This window comes from Sorex araneus, chromosome 9, assembly GCF_027595985.1.
Source record: "Sorex araneus isolate mSorAra2 chromosome 9, mSorAra2.pri, whole genome shotgun sequence".
NCBI classification, from domain to species: Eukaryota; Metazoa; Chordata; class Mammalia; order Eulipotyphla; family Soricidae; genus Sorex; species Sorex araneus.
In genome coordinates, this window is record NC_073310.1 from 4,814,783 (window position 1) to 4,828,861 (window position 14,079).

At 62.2% G+C, this 14,079-nt stretch overlaps 1 protein-coding gene across 1 annotated transcript; it reads left to right on the forward strand.

Moving 5' to 3' along the window:
- Nucleotides 1-465: 465 nt before the first annotated feature.
- On the forward strand, nucleotides 466-13,720 carry TRAFD1 (TRAF-type zinc finger domain containing 1). Its single transcript, XM_055147451.1, has 13 exons — nucleotides 466-571; nucleotides 1,284-1,375; nucleotides 3,734-3,798; nucleotides 4,985-5,120; nucleotides 5,206-5,259; nucleotides 6,278-6,683; nucleotides 7,315-7,521; nucleotides 8,155-8,231; nucleotides 10,233-10,463; nucleotides 11,089-11,209; nucleotides 12,251-12,584; nucleotides 12,859-12,913; nucleotides 13,039-13,720. The coding sequence occupies exons 3-13, from the start codon at nucleotides 3,752-3,754 to the stop codon at nucleotides 13,087-13,089; spliced, it is 1,719 nt and encodes a 572-aa protein (XP_055003426.1). The 5' UTR covers nucleotides 466-571; nucleotides 1,284-1,375; nucleotides 3,734-3,751; the 3' UTR covers nucleotides 13,090-13,720.
- The last annotated feature ends 359 nt before the right edge of the window (nucleotides 13,721-14,079 follow it).

Sequence of the window (14,079 nt, forward strand, 5' to 3'; positions counted from 1 at the left end):
GAGTCGTAACTAGCTCTCGGTGATGCTGGACTGTGGGATGCTGGGGGTCTGTGGGGGGAAGAGCTCAGAGATCCAGATCACAGGCAGCAGCGCAGAAACCCGGACTCAACCGCCCTTGCGCAAATGCGGGCTGAAACCCTGCACGAGGGCGCGCGAAGAGCAGCAGGGAGGACTGCGAACTATTAACGGCTGATGACAACAGAGGCCGTTACGCGTGCGAGCCTAGCGGGTGCGTTGGCAATGCCTGCGCGGGGTCCTGCCCTGCAGTGGGTGGCCGCGACCCGCGCCACAGGCGGTTGCTGCGCCCGCCCCGGCTCCCCCGCCCGCCCGGGGACTTCCCGGGACACGCCCCCGCGGGGCCGCAGGAGCCAATCGGCGCGCAGAAGGCGGGACTCCGGGAGCGACGGCCGTGCCGGCCAATAGGCCGGCGGGCGGGGCGGGCCCCGGCCAATGGGCGCGCGGCTCCCTGACGCTCGGAAGCGGCGAGGCGGTTCTGGGGCCGTTGTTCGGTGCGGGCCGCCCGAGCTCGGGGGCTGCTGGCGGCTCGGCGGCGCCGTGTCGCGGCTTCCAGGTGAGCGTCGCGGCGGCCTGCGCCGGGGGGCCTCGCGCGGGCCCCCTCGGGCCGAGCCGCCGGCGGGGGGCGGGGGGCGCGCTGGCGGCGTCTCGGGCCCGCGCCGGGGGCCGCGCGTTCTCCGGGCGTCGGCGGAGACCCGCCCCGCGACCCCGACGCTGCCCGCCGGGCGAGCCCCCCGCCCCGCCCCGGGGGTCCCACCCCGCCGCCCCTCGCCTGGCTGCGGGTCCGGGCGGTCGCCCCCTCCCCTCCTGTCATTCGCCCCGCACGGGCCCCGCACGCCGACGCCCGGCCCGGTGCCCACCCCGCACGCCCCGTGCCCGTCCGGTGCCCGCCCCGCGCGCCCCGTGCCCACCTGGCACGCCCCGGAGCCAGCCCCGTGCCCGCTCCCGCGCCTGCCCCGCGCCCCGGCGTCGGCTCGGCCGGGAACCCTCTCCGGGCGCTGGGTCGGGCCCTCCCCAAAGAGCTCAGCACCCCCGGGTGCCTGCCCCGGGGCCCTAGGGAGCGGGTGCTGGGCCCCAGGGTTCGGTGACGCCTCTCGGTGGGGGAGCACGCCCGGAGCCAGGCCCCGCTGGCCTCTCCAGGCCTGTCGTGGGGGGCTCCGGCCTTGGGAGGGGCCTGCCGTGGAGGCCTAGAACGTGGGGCCCCCTTCCCCCCCAAACGGCTTCGGGCCGCGGCCCTCGGGACCTTGACCCCGAGTTTTCTCCCGCAGGTGTGTCCCGTCCCGGCTGTGTCCCAGCTGAGCCGCTGTCGGGGTGCCCGTCGCTTCTGGGCCCTGGAGGAGAGCCCGCGCCAGGCTTCACGGTGAGACCCCCCCGCGGGTGCCCCCTTCCCGTGCGCAGGCCTCCCCTACTTTCTCCTCCTGCCCCCAGCCAGCCTCACCCTCGGTGGCCTTCCTCTTTCCCGGGCTGGACCCTGCTCACCTGAAACGCCCAGAGTTTTGTTTTTAGTTTTGGGGCCACACCCAGCGATGCTCAGAGGGAACCAGACCCGGGCCAGCCCTGTGCCAGTGCCCTGGTGCTCTCCAGGCCCTCCCAGAGGCTCAGCTCAAAGTTTCCCCCTAAAACAGAGAACTCCTGGGGCTCCGGGCTGGCTCCCAGACTACAGCCTGGGTCACCCCCACCCGCAGCGCAGAGCCGGGGGTAGCCCCTGGCACCACAAAAGCGAAGAATTCCCCCTCCCCCCCACACACTTATTTATCTCCACATGAATGTTCTGGAGCCTGGGGCAGCCTCGAAGGCTGAGGCCCGTGCCGGGCACGCAGGCGCCGGGTGCGATTCCCCCGCTGGGCTCAGCCCCCAGCACAGACCGCAAAGACGAGCGAGCCCTCAGGTGTGAGGTACCCGTACTGGCCTATTTTCCTCCCTCAGTAAGTGGCTCTGAGCCCTCCGCAGCCCCGGGCAAGCAGTCGGGGCACTGAGGTGCTCCCTGCCCCGGAAGCGGTGATCCCAGTTAAACGCTGGGCGTTGTGTTTCTAGCCCTTGGCTTTCTGCTTCGACTTCTCTTCTTGGGGCGGGGGGTGCCCCGGGCCACCTCCATGGTGCTCAGGAGTGAGCCCTGGACACAGCGTGCACGGCAGGTGCCTTGCCTCCGGTGGGGTTTTTCTGGCGCCTTCTCTGCCTTTAAAGCGCTGTGTTTTGGGTGTCACGGGTACGGGAGGAAGGATGAGCTCTCCCACCCGGCTCGGTCCCTGACCCGCCCCGGCTGAACAGGCTGGAAAAGAGAAACCAGCTCCTCCCCGCGCCCGCCTGCCGCACCTTTGCTTGTTCTGGTCTCTTTGCTTGGAGCTTTTTCTGCTCTGGAGACACCTGGGGGTCTCTTTTTTGTTTTAATCTCTCCCAGTGGGCTGGGGGTGGAATCTGGGTCGCTGTGTGCAGGCAGATGCCCCCCAGGACCCCCCACTCCAAACACAACCCCCTCACAGCTTCCTAAGTAAGTTTCGCTCAATAAAAACGATTTTGCTTCACCAAAAAAATAAATGAATGAATAAGCAAAAGCCTGGAGATGGGAGAAACCTGTTGGACACACTCAGCTGTTTCAGGCTAGCGTGCCTGTCACAGTGTGCTTGCTAACGCCCGCAGGTGAGCACTTGGCCCAGAGGACAGTAATCAGGAGAAACTTAGAGCAAACTCAAATGAAGTGTTTCTTCTTTCTTTCTTTCTTTCTTTCTTTCTTTCTTTCTTTCTTTCTTTCTTTCTTTCTTTCTTTCTTTCTTTCTTTCTTTCTTTCCTTCTCTCTTTCTCTCATTCTCTCTCTTTGTCTCTTCCTTTCTTTTCTTTCGTCACACCCAGCGATGCTCAGGGGTTACTCCTGGCGGTGCTTGGGGGACCACATAGGATGCTGGGGATTGAACTCGGGGTGCTGCATGCACGGCAAACGCCCTCCCCGCTGTAGTATTGCTCCAGCCCCATGAAGTGCTTTTACACACCCAGTAGCCAGCACACAGCACTGTGAGGATGAAGGGCAGGGCCGAGAGCATGGAGGGGCTGGAGTGTCCAGTTCTACATGCATGAGGCCCTCGGTTCCCAGTCCAGTGCTAGGATAGCCCTGAGCACTGGACTGGGAGTAGACCAGCAGCACCCCCAGTTCTTCTCCCCCAAAGAGATGAGCAGACTGAAGAAATATGCTAGATCAGAGAAGACTATGGAGAGAGAATAAAATGCAATATCGGGGTTTTCAGGTTGGACCCTCAAGCAGCAAAGAGGCACTAGCGAGGTGACTGAGGAAATTTGACTAAGGTGTACAGACTGGTTTTCAGTTTTGTATTGCTTTAGTGTTTCCGATTTTTTTAATTGTTACTGTAGTTATGATGTATTTGGGGTATTTGAGAAAAATCTTCATTTTTTTTGTAAGTAAAACTTTATACTTTTCTAAAAACTTTTTGGGAGGTACCCACACCCAACAGTGCTCAGGGATTACTCCTGGTTGTTTTAGGGATCACTTTTGGTGTGGCTTGGGGGACCATAAGGGTGCCAGGGATCAAACCTGGATTGGCCACACTACTCCTACGGAAAGGTGTGGTATGTTGGACATTAGAAGCGTGTTAACATCTGCGCGTCGGTGACATTTCTGTTTAGTGGTTTTGGTTTCCTGGTTTGTGTTTTTGCATGTCATCCTCAGGGCAGAAATGAAACTGAAAGTTTGAAACTTCTTCCTTTATAGTTTCCAGGAAAAACAAGCATGGCCGAGTTTCTGGATGACCCGGACACGCGACTCTGTGACAACTGGTAAGGAACTGAATCTAAAAAAATACCTCTTATTTCTTAGGTTTGTCTTTGTGTATTTGGGCACATCCACCTGTGCTCAGGGCTCACTCCGGGCGGGCTCGGGGGGCCACACGTGGTGCCGGGGGGAGTGTTCTGAGAAAGGCAAGTCTGCAGGCTTGCGGCAGGCCATCGATTGGGAGGGTGACTTCATCCGATTGGCAGCACGCCCCTGAGCGTTACCACATGCAGCGAGCTCAGCCCCGGTGACGGTGCCCAGGGCGGGTCCCAGAAAGGCAGATGGAACAGTCCTGACGGTGGTGCAGCAAAGCAGTCCTTGCCTCACTTCCCCCAGCTCCAGGCCCTGCCACCAAGCAGTAGTAATGCGTACTGGGGTCAGGCCCGAGCTCGGGTGGGTGGAATAGAACTGGAAATCCAGCGCGGGTCTTCCGTGTGTGGTCAGTCAGTGTTTGACAGAGGAGCAAGGAGTACGAAGTGGAACACAGCCTTTTCAGGTGGTGCTGGAAAAACTGACCGGCCACACGTGAAGAAATAAACTCAGGCCTTTTTCTAATGCCATGCACAAAAGTCAAGTCAAAATGGATTTAAGAACTTGATATTGGGGCCGGAGCGATAGCACAGCGGGTAGGGCGTTGGCCTTGCACGCGGCCGACCCGGGTTCGATTCCCAGCATCCCATATGGTCCCCCGAGTACCGCCAGGAGTAATTCCTGAGTGCAGAGCCAGAAGTAACCCCTGTGCATCGCCGGGTATGACCTCCCCCCCAAAAAAAAAAAGAACTTGATATTAGCCCCAAATCCATCAGGTGCATGGGCAGAACCCTCCCGGCACTGAAGCAGGCAGGAAACGCCACCGGCCACGCAGCTCCTCCCTGGGAGCCTTGTACAGTCCCTGGCACCACATGGTCCCGAGCATGGATTCCCCCAGCACGGGCTAGTTCCCAGAGCACCCCCAGAAGTGAGCCCCAAATGCAGAGCCCCGTGGAGCCAGGAATAGTCCCCGAGTACCCCTGGGCATGGCCTCAAGCTGATCCCAAACGATGGAAACCTTTCAGAATATAACTCTTGGTTTTGAGTCCTACCAGTGAGTGCTCAGGGCCTACTCCCTGCTCAGTGCTCAGGGCCCTCTTTTGGAGGTGCACAGGGGACCATGAGGTGCGGGGAGTGATGCTAATCTTCTTATTTCCGTAGCAAGAGAGAGATCCCCGTGTTTAATTTCACCATCCACGAGATCCACTGTCAGAGGAACATCGGCGTGTGTCCCGTCTGCAAGGAGCCATGTCCCAAATCGGAGATGGAGGCGCACATGGCCGCAGACCACTGCCAGGTCAGGCCCCTGCCCGGGGTGGGGGCGGGGTGGGGGTGGGCGGCGCGCGGGCCTCAGTCGCTTGACGCCTCGCCGCTCGTCGTAGGTCACCTGCAAGTGCAGCAGGAAGTTGGAGAAGAGGCAGCTGAAGCAGCATGAGGTTGGTGGGCCTGCGGGGCGGGGGGCGCGTCGGGGGGCGCTTTCCCGGCCGGTTCTGGGCTCTCTGTACTGTGGACACCTAGTGATTGGGAGTAGCTGGCTGGACAGCTCTCTTCTAGAACTTTCTCTGCCCCTAGACTCAGGGAAAAAGGAAGAGGAGGATTTAGGACCTCATGGTGCCTGTCAGAGGAGCACTTGGTGGCTGAGCGTACCCGGGAGCTGATTCCTCACTTTTCCCCTCCTCCTAATTTTTGGCTGTTAGGTTTTGGGTCACACCCTGCACTGCTCAGGGGCTGCTCCTGGACAGTTGCTTGGGGTCACTCTGGGGGCCCCTTGGGGGCGTGTCAGACCCTGGTTTCCTCCTGAAGGCGTGTGTGCGCATTCTCTGAGCTACCTTCCTGATTCAGGCTAACTTGATTATTGATGCTTTTTATTTTCCTGCTTTTCGGGGCAGGGGTTCCTCCTGTCTCTGCACTCAGGAGTCACTCCTGGCGGTGCTCGGGGGACCCTGTGGGATGCTGGCGCATGCAAGACAAACGCCCTCCCTGCTGGACTATCACTCCAGCCCCTAGAAGCTATTTCTTTTTGTTGTTGTTGTTTTTTATTTATTTTTTGCTTTTTGGGTCACACCTGGCGATGCACAGGGGTTACTCCTGGCTCTGCACTCAGGAATGACCCCTGGCGGTGCTCGGGGGACCATATGGGATGCTGGGATTCGAACCCGGGTTGGCCGAGTGCAAGGCAAACGCCCTCCCCGCTGTGCTATCACTCCAGCCCCTGTTGTTGTTTTTTAAAATGTGTAGAAAGTCGTGCCAGGGCCGGGGCAAGACTCAGCTGGGGGGCGGCTCCTGGCTGGCCTGAGGAGGGCCCGGGCTTGCTCCCAGCAGTGGGGTAAGTGGCGCCTGGGAAACGCGGCACCGGAGGAGCAAGCCGAGCTGGCGGCGGGGCGCACGGGAGCCCAGAGTCGTGGCCGGCCCTGGCGCGGCCTTTCTCAGGCCTCTGCCGCCCCTGTGTTGCAGGAGGCCGAGTGCCCGCTGCGGCCGGCCCGGTGCCAGCACTGCGAGCTGGAGCTGGCCGTGGTGAGGCTGCAGGAGCACGAGGAGTACTGTGGCGCCCGCACCGAGCTCTGCGGCGCCTGCGGCCGCAACGTCCTGGTCAAAGACCTCAAGGCCCACCCCGCGGTCTGCGGCCAGGCCGGGGAGGCCAAGCGGGCCGAGGCGCCCCCGTCTCCCGACACCTACGACGCGCCCTGGGCCCAGGACGGAATCTGGATCGCGTCCCAGCTCCTCAGACAGATCGAGGCCCTGGACCCCCCCACCCGGCTCTCCCGGCGGCCCCTGAGGGACTTCGAGTCGGACCTTTTCCACGGCGGGACCCCCGAGCGAAGGGACGTGGGGTCCCAGTTTCCGGGGCACAGCGGCCGACGTGAGTCCACTGTGGGGCTCGGGAACCCGAGTGGCTGGATCGGAACCGCCGCGGGCCGGGTGGCGACCGGAGGGCGCTGGGCTGAGGCCGCTGCAGCGCACGCGGGTGGCGGGGGGCGAGTCGGGAGTCGAGTTTGGGCAGTCGGCCTCGAGCGCAGTCACGGTGACGCGAGCAGGAGAGCGAGACGCCTGCCTCACCGCGGGCCGAGGTCTGTTGCGTCCGGGTTCCTGCTCTAGGGAGAGTGGCGGGGCCTCTCCCCGCAGCGCACGTGCTGCTTGCAGTCCAGCCGGCTGCGGGCTGAGGCTCCGTGAAGCACCGAATCCACCTCCCGGGCCTCTCTGCTTTGATTCTGGTTCTGGGGGGCAGTGGCCATTCTCCACGGTGCCGGGCCGTTCCTGGCCCCGTGCTCAGGAGTGATGGTGCTTGGGGAACCGCTGGTGATGGCAGGGTGGTGAACCAGTGTTTTGTATTTTGGCTTTTTGGGCCACATCTGGTGCTGCCCAGGGTTATGCTTGGCAGTGCTTGGGGGACCATGTGGGATGCCGGGGGTCGAACCCGGGTCAGCCGCGTGCATAGCAGAGCCCACCCGCTGCCCTATCGCTCCAGCCCCAGTTTCCCCCCCCCCCCCCAGTGGAAGAACAAGAAAGGCAGGAAAGAAACGGAAGCAGACAGCCCCCCGGCGTGGGCGGAGAAGACAGCTCGAACCTGGACTACATGCTGGCTCTGAGCCTGCAGAGCGAGGGCCAGCTGCCCAGTGTGGCCGAGCAGGGCTTCTGGAGGGCCGTGTGCGAGGTGGGCCAGTCCCGGGCCGGGCCCAGTGCCCCAGGCAGCGATGCAGGTAGGCTGGCTCGTTCGAGCCGCAGCTCTGACTATGTGTTCTGGTCTGTAGTCACCAATTTTATTTTCCATTTTCTCCTTATGTGATTTTTTTCCTCCCTATGAACTAGTTAAGAGTGATGTGTAAGACATAAATTCCTATAAACACTTTAGCACGCGTTGCTTAAGAGTCAGCCCGTGTTTACCTGTGTAAACAAGCATATTGCAGATGCCAGGAAAATTAACTCAAGTTTTCTGCACGTGTGGATAATGTCTTGTAGAGTTCATTGTTTTCAAAATGCAGGGGTATGCATTTTAGGCTTTTGCTTTTTTTTTTTGGGTCACACCCAGCAGTGCACAGGGGTCACTCCTGGCTCTGCACTCAGGAATCACCCCTGGCGGTGCTCAGGGGACCATATGGGATGCTGGGATTCGAACCCAGGTTGGCCGAGTGCAAGGCAAACGCCCTCCCCGCTGTGCTATCACTCCAGCCCCAAGGCTTTACTTTTGCGGGGCCACACCCAGTGCTTCTTTTCCCAGGGCCTGGTGTCCTTCGCTCTGGAGAGTGTCCGGCCCCTCTAGGCAATACCGTAGGCCGAGGTGGGAGGGCGGAGCCGGGGCGAGTGGGCGCGTGAGACTGTGGCCTGCCCTGCAGGTGCGGACGTGGAGACCATGCTGCCCTGCGAGTTCTGTGAGGAGCTGTACCCGGAGGAGCTGCTCATCGACCATCAGGTGCGTCACTCGCGCGGTGACTGCGCGGGTGGTGCCGAGCCTGGTGTGTGGGCAAGGGGGCACCCCTGGGGCCCCAGGCCACTGTGCCCTTCCTAGGGGGCTGAGAGTGTGTGTGTGTGTGTGTGTGTGTGTGTGTGCACACGTGCACGTGTGTGTGCTGAGCCAGGTCCCTGGCTGTGGCATGACCCCGGCCTCGGGCGCTCTTGGCCTCTCGCTCTTCCTTCGGACAGTGTGTGGTGTCTCCTGCGTCATCAGCTCGTTGCCCGCACGGCCCCGCAGTCCCGTGTGACTGTCACGCCTCATTGTCAGGGGAGGGGGGGACGGCCTGTGATGTCCCCACACGCTGCTGCTCTCGGCGGCCGTAGAGAGAAACTCAGGCTTTGGTGCCTTTTGGTGGAGCCGCCGGGCCCAGGGGCTGTTCATGGTGCCGGGGACGCGCGCGGCCCTTTGGGGGAGCTGCTGCCCGCGAGCCCGGGGGGTGTGAGGCCGGGCCAGGGCTCCCCTACGGGCTCTCCCAGTCTTGTGCCCACGTTTTACTGACTAGGGTCACTCCCAGTGGTGTTTGGGTGCCACTGGGCCAACCCCGCGCGTCCTCTGGGCCGCCTGCGGCTGGGGGTGGACCGAGGGCCTTGCACGCGCTTGGCCACTCGCACACCTGCTAGACTCTGAGGCTTTTACTGTCTTGTGGGTGGGGGAGCCTCCGCCAGCAGGGCCCAGGGCTCCTCCTGGCTCCGAGTTCAAGGACACTTCTGGGGCGTTCGGGGGGGCCCTGGGGGGTGCCGAGGGGGGAACCCAGGCCCGCCACCTGCGGGGCCGGTGCCCTCCCCCAGCCCTCTCTCTGGTCTTCGCTGCTGTCTCCTCTTCCTCTTTCTCTGGTGGGGCTGACCCCTGAGGAAGGTTCTGGGCTTTCCCTGAGCTGGTGAGACATGGCCTGCTCTCCGCCCTCCCTGCGGGGGACCCCCAGGTCGTGTGTCTGGGCGCTTCTTGGGATTCCACACCACAGCAGCGCCGGGATCACCCTTGGGCGGTGTGGGCAGTGCCAGGATCTCAGCTCGACCGCAGGCCAGCCCTTCCAGCCGCGGCGCCAACCTCAGGGTTCCTGACTACTTTGGGATGATGGAAATTTCTTTTTTTTTTTTTTTTGGCTTTTTGGGTCACACCCGGCAATGCTCAGGGCTGACTCCTGGCTCTGCACTCAGGAATTACTCCTGGCGGTGCTCGGGGGACCAGATGGGATGCTGGGAATCGAACCCAGGTCGGCCGTGTGCAAGGCAAACGCCCTCCCCACTGTGCTATCGCTCCAGCCCAATTGAAATTTCTTATCGAGTACTCGGGGCCATCCCTGACAGTGCTCGGAGGCTGTTCTGTGCGTGGGGGAGCATGGCGGTTCCTTAGCCATGCGGGGACTTACAGCCAGGCCTCCTGCGTGCCACACGTGTGCTCAGCCCTGGAACTGTCTCTGCATCCCTGAAGCTTCTTGTCCAGTTAGGATGACGGGAAACCCGTCCTTGGGGTTGCAGACGAGCTAGGGAGGGTTCCTCCGCTTTGAGCCCGCCAGGCGCGCCCACGGCTGTTCAGTAGCCCCTCGGCTCTCCTGGTGGAAGGCTCAGCCTCCTGGAAGGGGAATAATACCGTGTTTGGACCCTTCTAGTATCTGGTGTGCGATTAGCACTGGAGATCTAGCAGGGATGGCAGAAGAGAAGAGTTGCCATATTTGTACAGTTGTGGGAGAATCTCGAGTCATTTCTAAAGAGAATAATTACATAAACACACACACACAAAATGAAAACAAAACCTTGCACTGCGTAGGAGGCTCTGGGCTTGATCCCTAGTGCCATAAATAAAATTTTATAGAAAAAATTAAAATCAGAGGGAGGTTTGTATTCTTTTCACCCTTGATCTCCCCAATATTAACCATTATTAAAATTTGGTAACTGAGACAATGTTTCAGGGATGTATTTTCCCCTAATCTTTCTTTTTTTCCACTGTTTTTGGAGACAGACAAGCTGTAACCCTTCATGTTCCTTACCCCCGCTCACGGTGGGCAGCCCTTCCCCTCGAGGGGTAGAGGACCCAGATGTCATCTTCCAGAAGCTTCTGCAGGAGGCCGCAAGTAACCAGCTGGACTCTCTGATGGGGTTGAAGAGCCCGGGCCCGGCAGAGGACAGCGTCATCATCCCGTGTGAATTCTGTGGGGTCCAGCTGGAGGAGGAGGTGCTGTTCCACCACCAGGTGAGCGCCAGGGGGTCCCCGCGGGCGGCACTGGGGTCTCGAGTCCCTGAAGGTCTGGGAGCCCAGGGCTCCTTGGCCTTACGCTTGGCCTTAGGTCATTCCTCCTCCCTTCCTGGGGACATCTGTGTGGGGCGACACAACCGAAGGTCCCTTCTTAGGTTGACAGCCCGGGGTCGCATCCTTCTAGCGAGAGTATCTTCCTGACGGATTCTGTTTGCTGTGTGTGTGTGGTGGTGGTGGGGGGGTAACACTGCAGGTCTGATGGCACCACTAGCATCTTCTTGTTTGGGGGCCACAGCCAACAGTCCCCAGTGATCACTCCCAGCGGGGCGGGGGGGCCATCCTGGTGCCAGGGGACTGGGATGCCAACATGCAGGGCAGGCTCGTACCCACTACCCTCCCCCTTGGCTCCTGTTGTACCGGCCAGGGAACGAACAGCCGTTCGGGTGCTTGTGGGCGTCACTGGGGACAGTGGCTGTGTTCTCCACGTGCTTCCGCTTAGGCCAGGCCCCTTGGAAAGTGACTGAGCAGATCAGCGGCGTCCACCCGACTTGTTGTGCTGTCACCGCACCTGTTCCCCAGGGATGACTCAGTCCCAGGCAGTGACTCTGCTGCTTCCCTCTAGGACCAGTGTGACCAAAGGCCAGTCACAGCAAACCACCACGTGATGGAGGCGATTCCCAGACAGGAGTCGCGACCTCCAGCCACCTCGCCGGAGCTGCCCAAGAGACGCCTCCGACACCAGGGTATTGGCCAGGGCCAGCCGGACACAGCCTGACTCATTGTTTCTCTTTACGTGGTGCCGGGACCGAGCCCGGCCCATTTGCTGCAGCCCAGTCGAACCATTCTCCCTTACTGTTCTCTGCTCCAAAGGGGCTTTTTTTTATTTTTATTTTTATTTTTTTAATTTTTTATTGAGTCACCATGTGGAAAGTTACAAAGTTTTCAGGTTTAAATCTCAGTTATACAATGCTCGAATACCCATCCCTCCAAAGGGGCTTTACCACAAGTACCGCATGGGTGGGGACAGGCGAGGCCACCCTCTGGAGACAAGCTTCATAGGGGGGTGGTGTCAGCGGCAGCCGTGAGGCTGGCCCCGCGGGGAGGCCGGAGTGGTAGGACAGCAAGCAGGACATTTGCCTTGCGTGCAGCTGACCTGGGTTCAATCCCGGCACCCTAGGGTGCCCTGAGCACCGCTGGGTGTGGCCCCCGAACAAGCCAAACCAAGAAATACCCCTGGGCTCACGGACTCACCCAGGAGCCTCAGAAGCAGGCAGAGAAACTGTTTCTGAGACTGCAGTTCTTCCTCGGCTGCCTCGCACTCTTGTCATGCCTGTCCCCCCCGCCCTGCCCTGGAGACACGGGTGCCTGCTTCCAGTCATCCTCAGGAGCAGTGGCTGCGGTTGAACAGAACCTTTGGTGGCGGGGCTGAGGTTTGGGCCGCTCCGGCTCACTCCCGGCAGTGCTCGGGAAACCACAGGGGATGCCAGAGAGCAGACTTGGGCTGGCCGCATGCAAGGCCGGCGCCTACCGTGTCCTGTCTCCCCCCCGCCCTCACCCCCTTTTTGGTAAAATCAAAAGCCACACCCAGTGGTGCTTAGGGCTTACTCCTGCCACAGTGCTCGGGGGCCACTCCCATGGGACTTGGGGGAGCAGCGGGTGCTGGGGATGGAACCCAGGCCTCTTCCGGCTCTCCCCGGCCCCAGAATCATCTCTGTTCCTCCCCGACGCCCCGTGTCCCCAGCCACCGCAGACTTCCTGCAGCCGGCGCTGTCTGCTCTCCGCAGGTGACCTGTCTTTCGGCTACGTGGACAACACGAAGCAGGCGAAGGGGCCCGCCCACCCTCTGGCCCCTGGCAGCCCCCTGGGCAGTCTGGTGCCTCCCTGCGGCCAGCTGGCGGCCGCCGCGCCCAGCTCCCGGCCCGCGTGCCAGCTCAGCCCGCCCCGGGTGCTGAAGCTCAGCAACCTGGCTGGCCAGGACCCCCGGGGGCGCAGTCGGAGCAGCCTCAGCGGGGCCCCGGCCCCCGGGCACAGCCCGGCCCTGCACTCCGCTCGGACCCTCTACCCTGAAAACCTGGCTCCCTCCTTCCCTCGTGGGCCGGCGGGGAGATTCGGAGCAAGGTAACCGCCTGGGCTCCCGCGGTTCCTGCTGCGGCTTGGCCGAGCTGCCCTCTGCTCCGGCAGGCTCTGGCCCACTTTGCTGGGGGGCGGGAGGGGCAGGGACCCGATGGCTCAGTGGCTGGGGCTGGCATAGCTGCGGGCCGCTCGGGCCACCTCTGTGGGCTGGGGTGGCGCTGGGGGGTGGCCAGTCGGGGTCAGCCCTGCGCTTTGAGCCCTGCCGTGTCTCGGCTCTGGGGACGCACTCGGGAACGGGTTTCCAATCCTTCTCTTCCAGTGGCAGGAGCGCCCGGGTCGCCGCCGCCCCTGCCAGCTACCGCAGGGCTGCCAAGGTAAGGGGCTCCCCCAGCACTGGCCGGGGCTGTGACGGTCCCAGAGAAACGCGACATTTCCAGGGCTCGGCGGAGCCTGGCGTGGTTTTCGCTTCTACATGAGCTTGTGTTTTCTTGCCCGACAGGCCAAACCCCCTAAGCAGCCGGGAGCCGGGGGTGCCGGGGAAGAGGAGTGACGGCGCTGCGCTCAGGACGCTTTCCTGGGTTACGGCCACGTGTGTCTTTCGCGATTGTGCTGTGGGAGTTTGGGGTGCGAGGGAGGGTGAGCAGGGAGGCGCTGGGGAAGGCGGCGGCCGAGCTCTCGCCTGCGGGTGGCAGAGCCAGAGTCCTCCCTCCCGACACCCGCCGCCACCGAGTCTCGGTGCTGCCTGGTTCTGGTGGGCTCGCCTTCCGGAAACCCACCAGCCGAGTGACTCCTCCCTTCCCCGCAGGGCCCTAAGCTTGGGGTTTCGGGGAGCTGTCCTGTGTTCTTCCCGCTCCCTCCTAGCGTCCCGGCCTCTGCTGTGCGCAGCCCGCGGTGCGCCAGGCCAGTGGCGGTGTGCAGACAGGCCCTCGGCTGGCGGCCGTGCACGGGGCCCGGGGAGCCGGTGTCACTGCTGTCTCTGGGGAGGGGGCGTGTTTCGTCTTCACCGCTTCCACTGAGAAGACCAGGGTGGCCCCTCCCCCCGGACCAAGCTGGGCTCTGTCCCGAGCGGAAGTGAGGTGTCGCGGCTGCTCTGCAGCCATCTCAGAGCCCCTCCCCGTCTTCTGATTTTGCTATTGTAATTATCAACATCCTTGGAATAGAAATAAAAGTTTGTACTTGGAGTTCAGCTGCATCTTCTGGTTCCTTCCGCGCCCCCCATGGCGGCTCCGGGGAGCAGAGCCTGAGTCCCTCGGGGGAGGTGACACCGGTTAGTGGCTCTCAGCGGGGCCCGGCTAGCCTCCCCTCAGCGCCACAGCTGCCGCGCGGCTCCCGGGGCGTTTGGAGACGGGCTCGATCGACAGCCTCATGGGGAGGGCGGCCAGGTGGGCTCCTGTCCCCTCTGAAAGGTCACGGGCAGAAGGCCGTGCGGCTAATTCCGAGGGCCCAGGATGCAAACCGGGTGGATCCTGTGTGATGGGAAGTGCTCCTGCGTCGGCCCTACCTCGGGGCAGCGTGTGCCAGAGACGCCAGACACGGGCAC

What these genes read in the sequence shown, in the direction of transcription:
- TRAFD1 (XM_055147451.1), top strand. Translation starts at nt 3,752, where the DNA reads ATGGCCGAGTTTCTGGATGACCCGGACACGCGACTCTGTGACAACTG. An exon ending in GGCAGCTGAAGCAGCATGAG is followed by an intron (nt 5,260 to 6,277) that starts GTTGGTGGGCCT and finishes CCTGTGTTGCAG; the next exon opens with GAGGCCGAGTGCCCGCTGCG. An exon ending in TCCGGGGCACAGCGGCCGAC is followed by an intron (nt 6,684 to 7,314) that starts GTGAGTCCACTG and finishes CCCCCCCCCCAG; the next exon opens with TGGAAGAACAAGAAAGGCAG.